At 42.5% G+C, this 15,809-nt stretch overlaps 1 protein-coding gene across 10 annotated transcripts in view; it reads left to right on the top strand.

Moving 5' to 3' along the window:
* Positions 1–15,809, top strand: part of LOC140734531 (sodium- and chloride-dependent neutral and basic amino acid transporter B(0+)-like) — a 117,120-nt gene that overhangs the window by 32,669 nt on the left and 68,642 nt on the right. For 9 of the 10 annotated variants that reach the window (XM_073058622.1, XM_073058618.1, XM_073058620.1 and 6 more), the window contains 3 exons: positions 7,732–7,864; positions 9,864–10,004; positions 14,060–14,288. In XM_073058622.1, coding sequence (XP_072914723.1) covers positions 7,732–7,864; positions 9,864–10,004; positions 14,060–14,288 — 503 coding nt within the window. The remainder of the gene's footprint in view (positions 1–7,731; positions 7,865–9,863; positions 10,005–14,059; positions 14,289–15,809) is intronic. The other variant, XM_073058625.1, reaches the window with a different exon arrangement.

The raw sequence follows: 15,809 nt of genomic DNA, 5'->3' as shown, positions 1-15,809 counted from the left end.
AAAGCAAAGGTAGTAAGGGTGGGGAGAGCCAGCTTTGGATAACTAAGGAAATAAAAGAAGGCATCAAACTAAAAGCTTGTGCATACAGAGTCACCAAGTGTAGTGGGAAACTGGAAGATTGGGAAAACTTTAAAACACAACAAAGTCCACTAAGCGAGCAATAAAGAAAGGGAAGATAGATTATGAAAATAAACTGGCACACAATAATAAAAATCAATAGTAAAAGTTTACCTAATTATAAAAAGCAGAAAAGGGTGCTAATGTGAATGTAGGTCCCTTGGAGGATGAGAAGGGGGAATTGATATTAGATAATGAGGAAATAGCTGAGGTTATGAGCTCACAATCACTCTTTGCCTGCTCTCCATCTTACTCTGGTGCTCCCCTCCCCGCTTCTTTCTCCCTAAGCCTCCCGTCCCATGATCCTTTCCCTTCTTCAGCTCTGTATCCCTTTTGCCATTCAACTTTCCAGCTCTCAGCTTCACCCCACCCCCTATTGTCTTCTCCTGTCATTTCAGATCTCCCCCTCCCCCTCCCACTTCCAAATCTCTTTCTATCTCTTCTTTCAGTTAGTCCTGACGAAGGGTCTCGGCCCGAAATGTCAACTGTACTTCTTCCTATAGATGCTGCCTGACTTGTTGCATTCCACCAGCACTTTGTTTGTGATGTTTGAGGTTATGAATGACTATTTTGTGTCGATCTTCATGTTGGAAGGCACATCTAACATTCCAAATAGAGATGTTATGGATGAGATGGGAGATGAGGAACTCGATACATTAGCTATCACTAAAGAGGTAGTGCTGAGCAAACTTGTGGGCCTGAAGATAGCTAAGTGCCTGGGTAATTAATGCATCCCAGGGTACTGGAAGAAATGGCAGAAGTTATAATGGAGGATTTACCAAAATTCTCTGGACTCTTGGCAGGTCCCAGTGGATTGGAAGATGGTGAATGTCACGCCACTATTCGAAAAAGGATGTAGGCAAAAGGCAGGTAACTATAGGTCAGATAGCTTAACATCTGTAGTTGGGAAAATGCTTGAAGCTATCATTAAAGAAGAAATAGTGAGGCATCTGGAAAGAAATGGACCCATCAGGCAGACGCAGCATGGATTCAGCAAAGGCAGGTCCTGTTTGACAAACTTACTGGATTTCTTTGAGGATATAGCAAGCGCAGTGGATAGAGAGGAACAGATGGATTTACTTGGATTTCCATAAGGCACCACATAAAAGACTTATCCATAAGATAAGGATGCATAGAGTTGGGGGTGATGTATTAGCATGGATAGAGGATTGGTTAACTAATAGAAAGCAGAGAGTTGGGATACATGGGTGTTACTCTGGTTGGCAATCAGTAGTGAGTGGTGTGCCACAGGGGTCGGTGCTGGGCCCAAACTGTTCACGATATACATCAACAATCTGGAAGAGAGGACCAAGTGTAGTGTATCTAAGTTTGCTGTTGATACTAAATTTAGTGGAAAAGCAAATTGTGCAGAAGATACAGCGAGTCTGCAAAAAGATAGAGAAGTGAGTGGACATGTGTCTGGCAGATTTACAATGTTGTTAAATGCGAGGTCATCCACTTTGGAAGGAAAAATGAAAGAGCTTATTATTATTTAAATGGTAAAACTGCAGCATGCTGCTGTACAGAGGGACTTGGGAGTGCTTGTGCATGAATCATAAAAGGTTGGTTTGCAGGTGCAGCAGGCTATCAAGAAGGCAAATGGGATGTTGGCTTTTATTGCTAGAGGGATTGAATTTAAGAGCATGGAGGTTATGCTGCAACTGTACAGGTGTAGATGTAGGATGGAGATGAGGAAGAACTGCTTTTCCCAGAGGGTGGTGAATCTGTGAAATTTTCTGCCCAATGAAGCAGAGGAAGCTACCTCAGTAAATATATTTAAGACAAGGTTGGGTAGATTTTGCATGGTAGAGGAAGTAAGGGTTATAGGGAAAAGGCAGGGAGGTGGAGATGAGTCCATGGCCAGATCAGCCATGATCTTATTGAATGGAGGAGCAGGCTCGACAGGCCAGATGGCCGACTCCTGCTCCTATTTCTTAAGTTATTGTTGTTTTTAGTCCTTTGTCTTGCACAGATACTAACAGGAAAATGGATAATGGAAATACTCAATGTTAACTTAGTACTGACTAAAATGGGTAGTGCTGGTAAAATTAGTTAGCACGGGAAAAATAGAATACTCAGAGCTAAATCATTTAGTGCTCGAAACAGGTCCAGGAGATGTAATTAACACCTGTCTCTCTGTTGACAATATCTGTTCTATAGCCTTATTAATGAGACTTCTGTGACCTGCCAGCAGTTACCACAGTGTCTTGTACCTTAACAACCATGGGCCCCATATTAAGTCTTCTGGCACTGACTAAATAATCTGTATTTTATTAATGCAGCCATCAGTCATTGCCTTTGTCTCTGGAGGTTACTATAACCCATACTATAAACCACAGCTGGGAGAGGGGATCTTGTTCTCCGATAATAGCTGAGGGGACAGTAGATGTGGTGGAGGAAAGAGAGACCCACTACACACAGGAATTCAGGTACAAATGACCAGCTGACCAGTCGTTTGAGGGCATTGTATATGGGTTCCCAGAGCCAACCAGCCACAACACCAACCTCGCACTGCCCCATTAATCCACTACCACCATTATTCAAATCCAGGAATTATCACTTAATTACTCACTGAACCCCAAGCCACTAAACCCAATACCACACAAAGCCCATTCTTGCAAATCTCACTGCTTCCACAGCCACCTATTCACTATGGTGGAAACTTCATGCAATCATGGAAATTAGCAGTTTTTCAGACCTTAGTGTTCAAAGAAGAGTTGAGAATCTCTTCAGCAGTCTCTTCCACCTTCTCTGATTTGCTGTAAGATTCTTCTTTTTAAATAATTCAGTGGGCTGTGAAATCACAGTGATGAACCCTCTCCATGAACTCAATTTTGTTGTGTTTTGCTACTTTGAAACTAATCTAAAGGAAAACACTGCAGCTCAGGGATAACATGTCTACTCTTCATTTTACTTTAGTGAGGTGCACACATATGGTGTGGTGGCATAATAACGTATGCCATTCACATACTTCTTACATATAACCCTTAATGAATCATGCAAGCAAAAACAAATGTTTAATCAAACAACATATTTGCAATATTACATAAATATTGAATATACTACACTCCTCCCTGCTTAGTTGTAAACTCCAGCTCAATAGAGAATAACTCTCAATGTATGTACACAGTAAATAATTATCATTATAATATAGACATCCACCACACTGTAAAGTTTAAATTGCCCATTTCAGGCCTAAAGATTTAATCAAGTGGAGGATTTCTTACTCTTGTGGGATGATGCTTTCCCTGACAAGTTTGGCAGGTGAGAATTGTGGTTGTGAAGCAATCTCAGGTTCTGGGCCGCCCCTGTGATGGTTGTAGGAGTTGACTCTGGGACTGCAGCAAGTGGCTCTGGCAGCTCTGGCCACATTTCTTCTCTAACAATTGACTCTGTTGTCCTCAACTGATAGATGTGTCATCACCAGATAATATCAAACACCGTCTCTACTGTGCAGAAGAGCAGTCCAGTTCAGTCCTTAATCTTTCCAAGCACACAATTTTGATCATCTTTGTAGTCCCTCACCACGACTACTTGTCCAGGAGTGAAACATCAAACCTCCATTTTGACAAGCCTTCAATTTGTCTCAGCTGTTCGTCCTGCCTACTGCTGAGATTGGCTTTGAGGAGATCCAAGCGTGATGCCAAGGGATGACCCAGGAACAATACAGCTGGTGAGGTTTTGTTGCATTGTGAGATGCAGGGAGGAATTTGGCAAGCTTCTGATTAAGTGTAGTGTGTTCTGCTGACATTACTCACAGTGCATTCTTTAGACTCTGGACAAACCTTTCCACCAAGCCATTTGTGGCTGGGTGGTATGGTGCAGATGTAATAAGTCTTATTCCATTCATTTTCAAGAATGACTGAAACTGTTCCACAACAAGCAGTATTCCATTGCCACTGACTAAGTGTTTGGAATACCAGTCCTTTTGAGAAGGCTTCTCAACACATCAGCAGCCTGCGAGGCTGTAGTGGGGCAATTGGGACACTTTCGGCCACTTTGTGGCTGCATCCACCTCTACCAAAAATTTGTGCCCACGAATAGTCCAGTAAAATCCTCAGGAATCCTCTGCCAGGGCAATGCAGGCCATTCCCAGAGATGGAGAGGCGCTGCACTTGTCATCTTCTGGATGTGTTGGCATCCCAAACAGTGCATGGCAAACTGCTCGATCAGCTGATCTATCGCAGGCCACCAGACAAAGCTTTGAGCCAACACTTCCATTTTGACCACATGCTCCAACACTTTAGCTCTCAGCTCGGATGGTACACCAACTCTGAATCCTCACATAAAGCAACCCCTGTGGAGGGCAGTTTCATACTGATGCTGGTTAAAATGTGAGAACTGCTTACATTCCAGTCATGTGGACGTGATGCAGCATGGGGTCTCTTCTGGTTTCCCTTTGGATCATCTCTGCTGTAATAGGGCAACTTTCAATTTGCATTAGGGAGAATATGTCAAGAGTAGTGTACTTTCATGTATATTTTTCAGGTGCTTTCTTTTCCAAGGGTAAGCAGGACAATCCATCAGCATTTCCACAATAGTTTCCTCTTGAATTTGATCTTTTAGTTGTGTCCTTCAAGAAACAGAGCCCATCTCTGCATCTGTGCTGCTGCTGTGAGTGGAACACCCTTCTGTGGATTGAAAATGGACACCAGTGGTTGATGATCAGTAATGAGTGTAAACTCTCTCCTGTACTGGTTGAAATGGTTCAGGTCCCAAACTAGACTCAAGGGATCTCTGTTGATCTGTGCTTAATTTTTCGCTGCAGCAGTAAAGGACATGATGTAAAGGCTATGGGGAAGTGACTTCCATCACATATGACATGACTGCACCTATATTGTAAGGTGAGACATCACAGGCAAGCTCCACTGGATATTGTGGATCATAATGTGTGTCTGACATCACCAGTTCCTTTGTTTTTTGGAAAGCTACCTCACAGAGCTTTGTTCATTACAATTTTTTCCTGAAATGTAGTAATGAGTTCAAGGGACAGAGCACAAAAGCCAGGTTATAGTAATTGCCAAATCCTAGAAAGGACCACAGCTATGGCATGTCCTTTAACCATGGGGCATCCACCACTGCTTGAGTTTTCTCAACACACTCGTGTAGTGCTTGCACATCAATGGTGTGACCACAGTAAGTGATGCTTGGTTTCAAGAATTTACATTTGTTGTGTTGTGCTCTGAGCCCATAATCATATAATCTTTTTAGCACTGTCTTGAGATCCTACAGATATTCTTTGTCATCCTTACCAGTGGCAATGATGTCATCCAGGTAACACCACGTGTCTGGGTAACCTTGCAACACCCGTTCTATAGCTTTCTTCCAGAAAGCAGGTACAGATCCAACCCTGAAAATGAGCCTATCATAGCAATACAGCCCTTTGTGTGTGTTTATAGTGAGAAACACTTTGGACTCTTCTTCCAACTCCACCTGTAGGTAGGCCTCAGACAAGTCCACTTTGTTGAAGTGTCTTCCCCCAGAAAAGTGCAAAAATATCTTCTATCCTGAGCAGAAGGTAATGATCTAGTTTTAGTACTGGGTTGGTGGTGACTGTTATGTCTTCCTTGATGTGGTTTGTTTATCTCTAATTATTGGATCTCACTACTTAGTTCACAACTGTTGTTGATTGTTCATTATTGCATTGTTAAGCAATAACCTGTCGTCATCAGCATAGCCATTTTATATTGTTTGTACATTTCAGTCAGTTAGAAGCAATTAGTTGGAAGTCAAGGGAGTTTCAATCAATATTTGAATCTGCCTTCATTAGAACGTTGAGAAGTACTGCCTTTTTACACCAGCTCCTTGCGTACTGTAACATATTGATGAATAATAAAACAATCTTCAACTACTGCTATGCCAATACTGGAGTTATCTGCCTGTTTAGCTTGAGAAAACAGGAAAATCTCTTGCGTGACGACAGAATAGTGACTTTAAAGTCACTACAGATCCTGGCAGACCTATTCTTCTTGTCTACTGGGACCATTGGCATTGGTCATGGTCTCCTCTCAGCCTTGGGCAGAAATCCTTCAGCCTCCATGTGATCCAGCTCACTGGCTGCTTTATCACAGATTATTTATCACCTTCCGGAGCATGTCCTCTTCTCAAAGCTACCATCAGGCAGGAGGTACAGGAACCTGAAGATCTATACTCAGTGATACAGAAACAGCTTTTTCCTCTTCACCATCAGATTTCTAAATGAACCCATGACTACTACCTCATTATTGTGCACAATTTATTTTTAATAACTTATACTAATGTAATGCTTTTGTACTTTACTGCTGTCTCAAAACAACAATTTTTATGGCTTAAGACAGTGATAATAAATCTGATTCTGAAGGTACGCCCACGACTCTTTTAGTGTTCAGACAGTGACGATGAAGAAGAGGTAATGAGTAACATAGTGGGAAATGTGGAGGGCATTGTTGTACAATTACAAATACTGTCCTCTCCCTGGTACTAGAGGTTGCAGGTTGGAAAGAGCTGTTCAAGTAACCTACAAAAGTAACTACAATAGATTTTGCTGATTTCACACACTGCAGCCATACTAAACTGACGAAAGAGGGCAGAAATATTCAGAGCGGACATGATGCCAATCAAGAAAGACTCTTGATGGTGCTGAGTGGTGCTGGAGCAGTGTTGCTGTTAGAACTGCCAAAGTTTGATGTTCAAGTATACAATATTGCGTCACTCTCCTAATTTGTGTCTTCTGGGTGGTGGAAAGGTTCTGAGGTACAAGGAGGTGAGTACTGTCCAGGAACCCTGACTCTGCAAGTCTCGGTAGGTCTACTGGGGAAGTCAAAGACCCAATGTCTATGAATCCACAAGTCTACTGGAGGTTGAAGACTGCCTGTCCTGGGGTTAGAGGACTTAGTATGTGTGCTTGGAGGGCTTGTATTATCGTTGTTGCTTTGTCGCGAGGTATGTTTTGTTTTGTTGTGGTCTGTGTTGTTCCACGGAACAAGGTGAGCATGTATGTTGGCCCTGTTGTGTGTGGCAGCACCTTGGCTGTTGGATGTTAATACAAATGGCAGATTTCACTAGATGTTTCATGTGATAATGTGATAAATAAATTGCCGTGTCATGGTGGAATAGCCCACTGATTCTAGTGGTCCCCATGGACTCTGCTGAATGAGCTCTGCTCATTCAACCAAACCAGCTGAACTTGCAACTTCTGTAAAATAGTTCTGATCCTCAGGTTTCCTTCATTAATTTAATCATTAGTTTAAGGGAAATGTGTTGAGGAAGTGTTTTTGCGCCGCGAGTGGTATGTACCTGGAACACCTCAAGGGTTGAGGTGCAAGCAAGTATGAAGAGGCTTTTGGATAGGTGCAGAGTATGTAGGGAATGGAGAGACATGGATTATGCATAGGCAGAAAAGATTTAGTACAATTTACCATTGTGCTTGGTGTAGACATTGTGCGCTGAAGGACCTGTTCCTGTGAAGTACTGTTCTGTGTGTTAAATATCAACACAGCATTTTGCTCCAACTCCTTGCAGTCTTATAAAATGGATATTGATGAAATTTACATCATTGATTCTAGTAGCTTATACCTTACAATGCTGTCTAATGAGAAACGTTGTTATATAACAACTTTTTCTGTTACCATTCAGTAAAGGGGTTTTACACCAGTCCAGTTTGATGGATGAGATGGGGAACATAGTTTGGCATTTAGCCCTCTGTTTGCTTCTGGCCTGGCTGATCGTTGGGGCTGCCCTGTCCAAAGGAATCAAATCTTCAGGAAAGGTAAAATGATTACCCATTTTTCTATTGTTTTAAGGTTAAATTACATTGAAATCGTTAATTAGAATGAAAAAATATCACCCTAATGTTTAAAAATCTTTGTAAACTTGAAATCAATCCTGAACTTCTCTGACCACTGTGTTTGCATGTTCAGGGTTTCAAAGGTTGTCACGGCTGAGATTTGTAGCGTCCTGCAAAATGATTGTCAAACATATTCCCATCCTGGACTTTTCCTTGTGGAGGACAGGATAATAGAAGCTCTGGATTTTCTAGCCTTTGGACTAATCCAGGAAACGGCCAACGATTCTGCCATATATCTCAGTTTCTCACTCAAAGCAACATCAGAGGGATCACTCTAGTTCTGTATTCAGTGGGGTCAATAATATGTATCTGGATTTTAACGATAAGGAACTGTTATACACAGTACCTTGTTGGTCTCTGCAGGGTGCAGGCAATGTTTGACTGTTCTCATGTTCCCACAAGAGCTCTCTTGGAAATTTTCTGCATCCCTGTATAGAAAGGGTTTCTAGTCTCATGATCTGCAGGTCACCATTACATATGGGAAGAATTTCCTGGGACCTTCTACAACTCCTTCATATTTAGTCAGACTGTACCGTCTTACACTCTTACAGGCAATACTGCCTTGAGGGACGAGGACTACACTATCCTTCCATGGTTATTGTCATCTCAGTGTATTTTGACCACTCCAGTTGAGTATTGATACAACAACAAACACAGACAATGCAGATTAAGACAGAGTGGCTGAATTTTGGTGCACTGATACAGAGACTTCACTGCATAGCTTATTCAGCTCTTAGCTGGAGAGGAGCAACCAGACTGGGAAGAGGTTGAGAACTGGGAAGATCAATAAGATGATCAGAACCACAAAGACAATGCTGGCTCCAAGATTGCTGCCCTGTATAAGGAACTTCATCACACTTCTGAGAGCAGGGATAGAGCAACATTCTTTTAGGCAATAAGGAATCCTTTTACAGTGAGACAGTTCTTTTGGATACCTTCCATGACAATGTTCTGTTCTCTATAGCCGGGAGCTCTGTCCTCCAGCCAGACAGATGTTGCTGCCATCTGTGATGCATCTTTCTTCGAGGATTATGGCTTGTTGCTGTTCAGCAATGGCTCACACCTTTAGAACTGAGAAGTACAAGTCCTCCCCAGCTTCTGAACACCTAACGTGTTGTGCAACAAGTGCATTCTAATGAGCATTTGGGAAACCAGTGATATTGATTTGCTGACTGCTATAGAGCTGCAGGCATCTTCTGCCACCAAGGAACTCACTTTGTGGCCACATTGCCAAATTGCAATCTGTTCAGGTTTCAAGTAGTTTGCAGGAAAGGAGACCTATCGTAACTTAGAGGCAACAATATGCAGGTCACCTGCTTGACAAAAGACATGACAACATTTTCCATCAAGATTATAATTCTGAGGGTGAGGCAAAAAATAGACTACAGCTACATATACAAATACTTTAGCGCACCAAATATCTCATCTAAGTTCTGGGCAGAAATATTTCTCCTGATTAAAGGACAACAGCAAATCTCCAAACCCTTGGTATGTGCCCTCATTCCAAAGGTTTCAATCATTGAACATCTGATTCAATGGATAAATTGCAATTATGAAGGAAAGTTGCTCAGCACTGGTCCAGCAACTGGCCAGATTCAGGTTCTGGTTTCAGTAAAGGAAACTGAATTTGAACAGAAAGGAGAATGACAAAGAATTATGAAAACAATGTGTAAAGTGTTTCAAGTGTTCATCACAGTTATCTATTTTCCAGATTAAATATATTCATTGTGAAAGGGAGAGCCAGATAAATGAGATCGTTTACCCATTTAAATGTGGTTAAGTATACCCTCATGTAGTTGTTTCACCTTTTTCACTGTGTTCTCCAATTATACTTCCTCTACTTTGTCTTTTGATTAGATTCAATAGTGTTGATGTTGTGCTAGCAACACGAGGCAATCTAATAATCCCTCTCCATGCTCAGGTGGTTTATTTTACAGCAACATTTCCATATGTGGTTCTGACTGTACTCCTTATCCGCGGGCTGACTCTAGAGGGAGCCCATAAGGGGATTGAATTCTACATCGGAAGCCAAACGGATTTCTCAAAACTGGCTGAAGCTGAGGTAAATATAACAGGATATTGTCCGAACTACAGATGTAGTGTAGACTCAAACTTCTCTCTTCTCACTGATTTTCCTTGTGAGTGTAGACTCAATCCTCTCTGTTCTCACTGACTTTACCTGTGAGTGTAGACTCAATCCTCTCTGTTCTCACTGACTTTCCCTGTGAGTGTAGACTCAATCCTCTCTGTTCTCACTAACTATCCCTGTGAGTTTAGACTCAATCCTCTCAGTTCTCACTGACTTTCCCTGTGAGTGTAGACTCAATCCTCTCTATTGTCACTGACTTTCCCTGTGAGTGTAGATTCAATCCTCTCTGTTCTCACTGACTTTCCCTGTGAGTGTAGACTCAATCCTCTCTGTTCTCACTGACTTTCCCTGTGAGTGTAGACTCAATCCTCTCTGTTCTCACTGACTTTCCCTGTCAGTGTAGACTCAATCCTCTCTATTGTCACTGACTTTCCCTGTGAGTGTAGACTCAATCCTCTCTATTGTCACTGACTTTCCCTGTGAGTGTAGATTCAATCCTCTCTGTTCTCACTGACTTTCCCTGTGAGTGTAGACTCAATCCTCTCTGTTCTCACTGACTTTCCCTGTGAGTGTAGACTCAATCCTCTCTGTTCTCACTGACTTTCCCTGTCAGTGTAGACTCAATCCTCTCTGTTCTCACTGACTTTCCCTGTGAGTGTAGACTCAATCCTCTCTGTTCTCACTGACTTTCCCTGCGAGTGTAGACTCAATCCTCTCTGTTCTCACTGACTTTCCCTGTGAGTGTAGACTCAATCCTCTCTATTGTCACTGACTTTCCCTGTGAGTGTAGACTCAATCCTCTCTGTTCTCACTGACTTTCCCTGTGAGTGTAGACTCAATCCTCTCTGTTCTCACTGACTTTCCCTGCGAGTGTAGACTCAATCCTCTCTATTGTCACTGACTTTCCCTGTGAGTGTAGACTCAATCCTCTCTGTTCACACTGACTTTCCCTGTGAGTGTAGACTCAATCCTCTCTATTGTCACTGACTTTCCCTGTGAGTGTAGACTCAATCCTCTCTGTTCTCCCTGACTTTCCCTGTGAGTGTAGACTCAATCCTCTCTGTTCTCACTGACTTTCCCTGTGAGTGTAGACTCAATCCTCTCTGTTCTCACTGACTTTCCCTGTGAGTGTAGACTCAATCCTCTCTGTTCTCACTGACTTTCCCTGCGAGTGTAGACTCAATCCTCTCTGTTCTCCCTGACTTTCCCTGTGAGTGTAGACTCAATCCTCTCTGTTCTCACTGACTTTCCCTGTGAGTGTAGACTCAATCCTCTCTGTTCTCACTGACTTTCCCTGTGAGTGTAGACTCAATCCTCTCTGTTCTCACTGACTTTCCCTGTGAGTGTAGACTCAATCCTCTCTGTTCTCCCTGACTTTCCCTGTGAGTGTAGACTCAATCCTCTCTGTTCTCACTGACTTTCCCTGTGAGTGTAGACTCAATCCTCTCTGTTCTCCCTGACTTTCCCTGTGAGTGTAGACTCAATCCTCTCTGTTCTCACTGACTTTCCCTGTGAGTGTAGACTCAATCCTCTCTGTTCTCCCTGACTTTCCCTGTGAGTGTAGACTCAATCCTCTCTGTTCTCACTGACTTTCCCTGTGAGTGTAGACTCAATCCTCTCTGTTCTCCCTGACTTTCCCTGTGAGTGTAGACTCAATCCTCTCTGTTCTCACTGACTTTCCCTGTGAGTGTAGATTCAATCTTCTCTCATGTCACTGATTTTCCTTGTGAGTGTAGATTCAGTCTCTTTGGTGTCACTGACTTGTGTTCTTAAGAAATTCAGTTTTAATGCTGAACTGTAACTTAGTTCTCATTCAAGTAAAGTAGTAGTAGTCATCATAATTTGCTTCTGTAAAACCAAAGTTATAACTGGGACTTCATAGTCTTTACCATCTCAGTGTGAGCACTCAGGCAGGGAGGATGAGGTTTGCAATGTATGTGATCGTATGGTGCTGGACGGAAGGCTTTGGAACAGATGCAGTGAAAGGTGTTCTGGCTCAGACCTTTGCAGTGACAGTAAATAGTACCCTCCATTATTTACCATTTCCTGGCTTATTAAATGTCGATGGCACCGTTTATTATGTTCCTGTCACTGGGAGAGGGAAAACACAGTTTTTTCCTCCATGGGGAACCAGTGATTTATGTTGAAAAGGGAATCAGCCGAGTAGGGTCTCAACCATTCAGATTGAAGTGTTGTCAAGGTACAATCTGGTGAATTCAGTTATTTTAAGCAGGCGAGAAACACTGAGAAATTGAGAGAGGCAGATTAAAAGTAAATGCCAGTGTTGATTATACCAACTTGTTTAAAAACATTCCACCAACAACTCTGAACAAATTTCTCATTTTTATATTGGTGTTTTGACCAGAAAAGGTCAGAGCAGTAATTCAAAGTTCAAAGTAAATTTATTATCAAAGTACACACATGTCAATACAGGTATAAACAAACCTAAGCTTTATTTTCTTGTGGACATACCTAGTAAATCCAAAACGCATAATATTGAAAGGGCAGACAAGTAACGAATGTGCCAAAGACAGCTAACTGTGCAATCGAAAAGAAAATAATAATAAAAATAAATTTCATGGATATGATATGAGGAGTCCTTGAAAGTGAGTCCATAGATTGTGGAAACAATTCAGTGATGGGATGAGTGGAGTTATTGCCACTGGCGAATAAGCTCTTCTCAGGCTTCCTGCCAGGTACAGGTACCCAAGAAGAGTTTATTCATTATATACGCTGGGAAAGCACTAAATCCTTTATCCCTTCTGGTTCAAGAGCCTGATGGTTAAGAGATAATAACTGCTCCTAAGCCTGGGTGGTGTGGATCCTGAGGTTCCTGTACCTCCTTCCTGATGGCAGCAGCGAGAACAGAGCATGGCCTGGGTGGCCAGGGTCCTCGATAATGGATGCTCCTTTCCTGCAACACTGTTCCGTATAGATGTGTGCAATGATGAGGAGAGGATTTTACATGTGATAGACTGGGTCATATCTACTACTTTTTGTAGGATTTTCCATTCAAGGGCATTGGTGTTTATAAACCATGCCATGAAACAGCCACCACACATCCATAGAAGTTTGTCAAAGTTTTAGATGTCATGCTGAATCTTTGCAAATCTCTTTGTGCTTTCTTTGAAATTGCACCTTTACGTGTTGGGCCCACATAAATGATAACACTGAGGTATTTAATGTTGTTGACCCTCTCTACCTCTGATCCCCTGATGAGGACTGGCTCATGGACCTCATGTTTCTTCCTCCTGAAGTCAATAATCAGCTCCTTTGACTTACTGACATTGAATGAGATGTAGTTGTGGCAGCGGTCAGACAGATTTTCAACTTCCCTCCTCTCTGGTGATTTGTCTCTACCTTTGATTTGGCCATTGACAGTGATGTTGTTAGCAAACCCGAATATGGCATCAGATCTATGCTTTGCCACACAGTCATAAGTGTAAGGTGAGTAGAGAAGGGGCTGAGCACCACAACCTGTGGTGCACCTGTGCTAATGGAGGATCCAATTGAACAACGAAGAATTGAAGCCAAGGTCTAAAAGCTTATTGATTAACTTTGAGGTGATGATTGTATAGAATGCTAAGCTGTGTCAATAAAAAGCATCCTGATACTTACATCTTTCACATGTCACTACATTTAGAAAATAGATATGATTCCTGGGCTTTGAGTATCAAAATTTCTTTGTGCCTACAGTTGAGTTGCAGGATCTTCACACCTCTGAATGGATCTGAGTGTTGAGGAAGACAGCAAAAGGACACTACAAAGTGATGAGTGGAGTGGTGGATGGTGGAGCCCAAGCCTTAGATTTCTGCATTTAGAGCATTTTGGAGTTATTCTAATGATTCTACATGATTAATGACTGATTCCAGCTTCATGTGCACTTCAGTACTAAAGCCTTCAGTCTTTAACTTTATGTACTAGAATAACACATTGATATCCTGAAGACTCTTATTTATCTCTTGCAATGTTAATTGCATGTAAACTGTTTAACCATTTCTGCGTTAATTGTATCTTCTGTTCTCCAGGTCTGGAAAGATGCAGCAACACAAATATTCTATTCGCTAGCAGTGGGCTGGGGATGTTTAATAACCCTCTCATCCTACAACAAGTTCCACAACAACTGTTACAGAGACACCATCGCTGTCTGTGTTGTGAATTGTGCCACAAGTGTGTTTGCTGGGTTTGCCATCTTCTCCATCCTTGGACACATGGCTCATGTACAGAACAAGTCTGTTTCGGAGGTTGCTCAGTCAGGTACCTACAGTGTCAGCTTGATTGTGCTGAAGGTTGATGAAGCACGGATCCAAGTGGGATTGTTATGCTTTTGATTCTGAATCAGAAATCTTATTTCCTGAGTAGAAAAACCTGAAATTCTGACTACTCCCATAATGGCAGCTTCAATAGTTGGACTTCTTTCTGCATCTTCAGCTCAGCTTTATTCTGTTTTCAACTTTCAGAGATGGAATCTAACCATAGAAAAGTGAGGAAATCGGGGAAGTTAGAAAGTGATGGGCCCAGCAGTGTTTCTCCTCAACCACCTCCAATGTGGTCTCCTCGAAACTGGGGAAACCAAATGTAGATTGGGTGACCAGCTTCTTCATTCATAGATTATGTACAAAGCAAGTCTATTTTAGAGACTGCTGAGTCAGGCCCATCGTGTCATGCACTGGCAGACTTACTGTATTGATTGATGGATCAGGGACCTCTCAGTTCAAATGGCATTAAGGGATTTAATCCACGCCAGATATCCCATTCCCTGAGACAAACAGAAATTCTGACTACTACTATAATGGCAACTTGAATAGTTAGACTTTTTTCTGCATCTTCAGCTCAGCTTTATTCTGCTTTCAACTTTCAGAGATGGAATCTAATCATAGAAAAGTGAGGAAATCAGTGAAGTTAGAAAATGATGGGCCCAGAAGTATTTCTCCTCAACCACCTCCAATGTGGTCCCCTGCACACTGGAGAAACCAATATAGATTGGGGGACCAGTTTTTAGAGCACCTCCATGAACTCTACCGAGGTGACCTTATAATTCAGTTACCAGTTACTTTACTTTTACATCCCACTCCTGCAGTGATCTGTATCTTTAAGTAGCCTCCTGTACTGTTTGAGCTTGACAGAAACAGCAGCTCAACTTCCTTCTGGGTACTTTGTGATCAAATGATACAATGTCATATTCGTCGTAGCGGCCATTGTCGGAGTGGACTGTGGCAGAGTGGGACGGCTTTGACTCAATCAGGCTTCGGCGAGAACAGGCAGAGGCGAGGTTGAACGGGGCATGACTGTGCAAGTGCATGTAAGTCAGCCTCTGAGATCAGTAGGGGAATTTAAAAAGTGAGCAGAGGCTGAGTACGAGCTTCACTCCAGGTGAGGTAAGGCCGGGTAAGCTCCTTTAATTAATCTAATTAGCTTAGGAGTAGGTAATGGAGGCAGCAGTTAGGGCAGTTGAGTGATCCGTTTGCAGTCTGTGGGAAGTCAGGGAGAGCACTGTTGTCCCTGATGACTACACCTGCAAAAGGTGCATCCAGCTGCAGCTACTGACAAACCGTGTTAGGGAACTGGAGCTGGATGAACTTTGGATCATTTGGGAGGCAGGGGCAGAAATAGACAGGAGTTTCAGGGAGATAGTCACCCCTAGGAGTCAGGAGACAGGTAGTTGGGTGACTGTCAGGAGAGGGAAGGGGAATAGACAGGAAGAGCAGAGCCCCCCTGTGGCCGTTCCCATCAACAATAAGTATACCGTTTTGGATACTGTTGGCGGGGACAACCTAC

Source organism: Hemitrygon akajei, chromosome 10 (assembly GCF_048418815.1).
Source record: "Hemitrygon akajei chromosome 10, sHemAka1.3, whole genome shotgun sequence".
In the NCBI taxonomy this organism is placed as follows: domain Eukaryota; kingdom Metazoa; phylum Chordata; class Chondrichthyes; order Myliobatiformes; family Dasyatidae; genus Hemitrygon; species Hemitrygon akajei.
Note: the sequence above shows the minus strand (reverse complement) of the source record. Positions and strands in the feature narration are given on the sequence as shown.